General features: G+C 33.3%; 1 protein-coding gene across 1 annotated transcript; it reads left to right on the top strand.

Moving 5' to 3' along the window:
* The first annotated feature begins 1403 nt into the window (after nt 1-1403).
* Nucleotides 1404-6543, top strand: LOC132039021 (heparanase-like protein 3). Its single transcript, XM_059429554.1, has 9 exons — nt 1404-1852; nt 3237-3273; nt 3379-3562; nt 3646-3794; nt 4215-4445; nt 4863-5052; nt 5143-5268; nt 5812-5911; nt 5998-6543. The coding sequence occupies exons 1-9, from the start codon at nt 1619-1621 to the stop codon at nt 6367-6369; spliced, it is 1623 nt and encodes a 540-aa protein (XP_059285537.1). The 5' UTR covers nt 1404-1618; the 3' UTR covers nt 6370-6543.
* The last annotated feature ends 206 nt before the right edge of the window (nt 6544-6749 follow it).

Below are 6749 nucleotides of genomic sequence, written 5' to 3'. Positions count from 1 at the left end.
AGAAAGTAATAATGAAATTCTAGAAGTACTTATTGAACCACATACTTTTTGTATAGTAAATCTTCTTTGGTCATAATCTAATAATTGTCTTTATCATGTGAATCTATCACATGCACAAACAAGTTACTTATCATACAAATTCTTAAGCATCTCATATGCCCAACACCAAATCTAGTCATCGTACCAAATTCTCAAACATCTCATGATATGTGCCTATAAAAAAGGATGATATAATTCGTTCGTAAGATATCACATAGTTATTCATGTCGCACGCATTCGATGGAATAATTGAGATGCGCACAATTAGATTTGAAGTTTATGAGTTTTGAACTTCTTTACGAACTCATAGTTTAGTTATTGATTCGCAATTAAATATATTTATACATATTAAAGGAATTTTATAAAGATAAGTATATGAATTAACCGATAACTACTAGGTCCTTCTGAACCCATACCTAATCCTATAGTTCTGACTTCGCACAGGTTAATCCAAAGACCATTGCTATAAAAAGATCCACAGAGTTAGAATGTTATTTTCATTGCCTTTGTAATTTTATTGAATCAATACCCCACCCACTTTCATAATCATCATTATGTAATCTAAAATGCTACAGAACTCCTATACACTAGTTTTTTTTTTTTTTCCACAAAAGGGTAACCTATATCACAAAAGTATAAAGTAAATTTTCCCATAACACAAAAGTACAATGCTTATTCAGTTATTCTGGAATGCCAGCTAAAGTATTTTCACCCAATAATGGAAAATAGGGCATTGGTTAGAGAGAAATGGAAGGGCTAAATGGTCCCACAGACAGTACTTATCTTTTCCCCTGTTGTTGAGCAATCTTTTTTTTCACTTTCCTCAAGCAAAGAACCCCATAATTATGGCCCACTGCCAACTTGTTGTTTACTCCTTTATCTGCCCAAATACTCTCTCTCCTTCACGTATTGGTATTCATATATTACTATAAATATTAATCTCAAAATACTTATTCATTAAAATAAAAATAGAATTAATTAAAGTTTTCTATTTTAATTTTAACATTAATTATTTTTTAAAGTAATCAATATTAATTAGAGTATAATTTATTAGAAAAAGATAAGGATAAAAGCATACTTTTATTATGATTTTTTTAAAGGCGTGTAAGCATAAAGCGAACAAGTAACATGGAACAGATGGAGTAATGATATATTTCATTATTTGATAATAACTTAATTTTAAACTTTACTTTTTACGTTTGATGAGATGATTTATTACTACTCTTTTATTTTTTAAATTTCCTGCTTAGTCGAACTAAATTTGTGACTGAGGGAGTACATTATTCTCTCATACCATAAATTACAGTACAAGAATTCTTTTATATTTCCAAAATACAACAATGCCCACCAAATCTATATGTTTCTTTCCAACTTTACATTAAAAAAATCATTTCTTGATCCAATCTTGAACCATAATGGCTTTTTTGTCTGTCACCCGTACTCTATCTTTATAAACTCTCATTAAGAGCCTCCAATGGAGAGTTTCATAGCAACCCATTTTCTTTCTTTCTTTCAACATAGATCTTGATATTTAGCTCAACATTTTTTTTTTTTTATATATATATTTTTTTTTTAAAGAATGGGTTGTTTGTATTTGCAAAAGGGAGTGTTGGTATGTATTTGTTTGTTTAGTTTGAGATTCATTTGTGGCTACTCAGAGGTTGAAAGAGTGAGTGGAAGTGTGTTTATAGATGGGAAAAATGCTATTGGAAAAATAGATAGACATTTTATTTGTGCTACTTTGGATTGGTGGCCACCTGAGAAATGTGATTATGGAACTTGTGCTTGGGAGCATACTTCTTTCTTGAATCTGGTATAGTTTTCTTGAAATGCATATTTACTTTTCTGCTAGTTTTTTTTTTTTCAGCTTTGTTGTGGAGAAATGAACTTATGTTGTAGTTTTCTTGAATGTATTGGCTTTATATGCTAGCTTATTTTCAGTTTTATATTGTAGAAATGAACTTATGGTATAGTTTTCTTGAATGTATTTGCCTTTTTCTTGGATGCAATTGCCTTTCTGCTATCTTTTTTTTTCCAGTTTTATTCTGTAGAAGTGCAGTAAGTATAGTTTTCTTCAATGTATTTGCCTTTTCTGCTAGCTTTTTTCTCAGTTTAATTGTGTAGAAATTTTCTTATTGTATAGTTCTGTCAAATTATGATACTATAGTGTTAGTTGTTAATACTCTTTTTTAAATATATGGGTTGTTATATGTTGATATCTTTGTTAGAGGCGGAGCCAGAATTTTGAGTTTATAAGTTCTGGATTTTAGAAAAGACAGTTTAGGTGTGTTCTGAGTGAAGTATTTATACATATTAATTGAAATTTTAAACACAAACACGGAGTTTGGGCCAATGTTAATGGGTTCTGCCGAACGCGTAGACTGGCTTTTAGCTCCGCCCCTGCTGAGTTTCCCACCCATGAATATGACTTTTTCCCTTCTATTTCTTTTTGGATTTGAACTAAAGGGAGTATATATAGCTTCAAAAAAGTTTATATTTAGCTCTTTGGTTTTTAGCCAAGATGTAATGTGAATTTGAAATGTTGGAAGGGAAAGAATTGAAAATTGTAGTGGTGCTATTCTTGTTTAATGCTAGTTTTAGCTTAAACCTGTAGTAAATATAGGTAACTTTTCGTACTCTGTATTTTTAGTTTGGTTTGGATCTTTTTATATATATTGATTGACATGAGTTTAAATGGAATGACAAGATCCATGAAGATTCATATAGTCGATCCAAACATGCTTGGGATTGAGGCGTAGTTGGTATTATTATTTGCTAGTTTCAGCTTTTTTCTTTTGGAAGATTGACTTCTAGTATTTTGAAGATCTGTGAGGTTCTCCTGCCCACCCCACCCAAAAAAAAAGGAAAGAATTCAAAAGAAAAAAAAAGTTGGCTGATAATTGTTGGAGCTAGTCTGTTCTGCTTTCTCCTTTTCTACTCTTTGTTGTTTGTTTAGTATGATTTCATTTATTTAAAATTAAAAAAAAAAAAAAAAACTAAAGCCCACAAAAAACTGAAGATTAAACAAAAAGGCAAGATGGCTGGATTCATAATGGACAATAAGATGTCAAATGAAATAGAGAAACAAAAAGTTTGTTTTACCATTTAATACTTGCATGAAACAATACTAAGTAATTTTATTGATCTTGTGATGCATTATAAAGTAGTATTCATCTGATCATCCCTTTTATGTGCAGGATCTTAACAACATTATTTTTCTCAATGCTATAAAAGGTATGAGTATTTAGCTAACTCCTAAAACTTGAGAGCTTTCACCTATCTGTATTTTCTGTAAACAAACTAGAGTCCCTTACTGTTCTTCATTATAATATGTTGCAGCCTTCTCGCCATTAAAGATTCGGTTGGGTGGAACTTTGCAAGACAAAGTCATATACCAAACTGAAGATCATAAACAGCCTTGTGTCTCATTTGTTAGAAACACAACAGAGATGTTTGGTTTTACTCCAGGGTGCCTTCCGTTGTCTAGATGGGATGAACTCAATGCATTCTTTAATAAATCTGGGTAAAAACCGCGTCTTCCGTGTCCCTTTTTTTTATTTTTGGACTTTATCATCTATCTTAATCAACTACTTGTTTTCCATTCAGAGCTAATATCATCTTTGGATTGAATGCTCTCTATGGAAGATCTGTACACTCTGATGGTTTATCCGTCGGAGCTTGGGATCCAAGCAATGCTGAATCGCTTATACGTTATACTGTTAAAAAAGGATATGATATCCATGGTTGGGAACTCGGTAAGGACTATAGTATTCTTCATTTTGTCTACTTCCACAAAATCTTAGTGAACTATGAGTTGTATGCAAGAACATGTCCGTAAAACTATGCTACTCCCTCTGTCCAATTTATGTGAAGCTCTTTCCTTTTTAGCCAGTCCCGAAAAGAATGACAACTTTCTATATTTAGTAACAATTTAACTTTAGTTTTTCCACTTTAGCCCTACTGAAATTATTTAGCCACACCAATATCAACGTTTATAGACCACAAGCTTCAAAAGTCTTTCTTTCATTCTTAAACTCCGTACCCAATCAAACACCTTTACATAATTTGGGACGGAGGGAGTATAACATAATGCTAAAGCTCTATCTGAATAATTTAACATAATGCTAAAGCTCTATCTGAATAATTTAACATAATGATGTCAATTCTCTTTCTAGGGAATGAATTGAGTGGAAGTGGAGTTGGAACCAGAGTTGCAGCAAATCAATATGCATCTGATACAATTGCCTTGTACAAAATAGTGCAAGATGCTTACAAGAATTCCGAAACTAAACCATTGGTCCTCGCACCAGGAGGTTTCTTTGATGAAGACTGGTTCAAGGAATTAATAAATAAAGCCGGGAAATCATTTGATGTGGCTACTCACCACATATATAACCTCGGTCCAGGTATGCTATAGCAAAACCTGAATATGATCTGGTTTTGTAGTCTAACATCATCTCGATGTTTATGGATTTTTCCATTCTTGGCCCGTCCGTCGAAATTAATTACGGGCGCTAGCCAAAATATACGAAATATATACACTGATTGTGTATATCATGTGTATAATTATGTATATTATATGTATATTTTGTGTCTACAATATGTATATTTATGCCTATTATGCAAAACCTGTACATGAGTTGGCTATTATTCTTTTTGAGGGGTCCAAAACTGTAATGTAATTAATTTCGGAAAAAGCCTCTCTACCTCAACGAGGCAGGGTAAGGTCTGCATGCACTCTACCCTCTCCAGACTCCACCTGTTGGATTACACTGGGTATGTTGTCGATGTTGTTAACATGGGATTTTGCATTTGATTTATAGGAAGAGATGAACACCTTATTGAAAAAATCCTCGATCCATCTTATCTCGATGGAGAGGCTAACACATTCAGCAAATTTCAGAATGTCCTAAAGACCTCTGACAGTTCAGTGGTTGCCTGGGTTGGTGAGGCTGGAGGGGCTTACAACAGTGGCCGCAACCATGTCACAAATGCCTTTGCTTTTAGCTTCTGGTAATCAAAGCTCAAATATAATATTCAACTCTCTGATTGTATATACATTATCCTGAGTAGCGTTGGATTCGGAATTTGGAATTATTATAGGTATTTGGACCAGCTTGGGATGTCGGCTGCCTATGATACCAAGACATACTGTCGACAAACACTGATTGGTGGAAACTATGGTTTACTCAATACAACTACCTTTGTACCAAATCCAGATTACTACAGGTAAAGCAGTACTCCCCCTGTTTCAATTTATCAATTTATATGGCGGTGTTTGACTAGACACGAAGTTTAGAGCGAAAGCGTTCCAATTAAAGAAAGGAGTCGTTCGTGTTGGAACCCCTGGTAGATAAAGAGAAAATCTGAAATAGCCCATACTCATACTACTCTCTCCTTACAGAATCTAATGTTTTGGAAAAGAAAATAGTACAAAAGTTTCTCATATCGAATACGAAGTGCCATGCTATTATTACTTAGTATTCATATGGGAAGGCATAGTCATCTTTTTTTCTCTCAAAATAAAAACTTCATCGGCGCCAAGCGTGAGGGAATGCTAGATGTTTGGTGATTTCTCCTTCAATCAGGAAAAAAGATCCCACTAAAGCGGCTAATCCCATGCATATTGTATGGACATCTGGTCTCACACATAGTATCATAAATAGCTACCACTCACTAAAAAGGAAAAAGCATCATATAAAATGGAACAGATAAGAATATCTCTTATCATCTTTAGTTATTGTTTAATGAATACAACTTTCCTTGCTGCAGTGCTCTTCTTTGGCACCGATTGATGGGAAGGAACGTTTTATCAACAAGTTTCTCAGGGACAAAGAAAATACGCGCCTACGCTCATTGTGCGAAGGAATCTGTAAGTTGAAATGAATATATTCTTTATTTACATAGACACTAGCTATATTGTACATTTGACCTGAAAAGAGCAACTTCCATTTGCAGCAAGGTATCACCTTATTGTTGATCAACCTTGATGGGAAAACTACCATCCATGCCAAAGTTGATTTTAACGGTACTATGTTACATCGGCGAAAGCACATACATCATCATAGCCACAGAAAGAGTTCAATTAAGCTACCTAAAGGTAGCAAAATAGCATCAAATACAAGAGAAGAATACCATTTAACAGCAAAAGATGGAGATTTACAAAGCCAGACAATGCTGCTAAATGGAAATGCTCTAACTATCGATTCATCTGGGAATATACCTTCATTGGAGCCTATATTTGTCAATTCAACAGAGCCGATATCGGTCGGGCCATTCTCTATTGTATTTGTACACTTACCATATGTTCTTTTGCCTGCTTGTAGCTGAGTGATATATGGGGCCAAAAAAGAGTTCTACTTTGATGATTTAAGAGTTGTTTGGATCCAAAAGGGATTCCATTTGATTATTGAACCAATAAGATAGGCATAGAATATGTAGAGAAGGATACATGTATCATTATTTTTCTCTAAGAGAATATAAGCATTTCATTCTTGGTACCAACCCTGTATTACATGCAAATCTTTCTACTTTATCTTCCTTTACACAATAAATCTACAATAAATACAATGTAAAGACAAATTTATAAGTATATGTTATATTAAAAAATGAAAGAAACTCAAAGAGAAAATGAATGATTACTCATTGCATTAATTCAAAACAAAGGAGTACATCACCATTCATAGGTACTAAAGGGAATAAAATAATTA

Source organism: Lycium ferocissimum, chromosome 12 (genome assembly GCF_029784015.1).
Source record: "Lycium ferocissimum isolate CSIRO_LF1 chromosome 12, AGI_CSIRO_Lferr_CH_V1, whole genome shotgun sequence".
NCBI classification, from domain to species: Eukaryota; Viridiplantae; Streptophyta; class Magnoliopsida; order Solanales; family Solanaceae; genus Lycium; species Lycium ferocissimum.
Note: the sequence above shows the minus strand (reverse complement) of the source record. Positions and strands in the feature narration are given on the sequence as shown.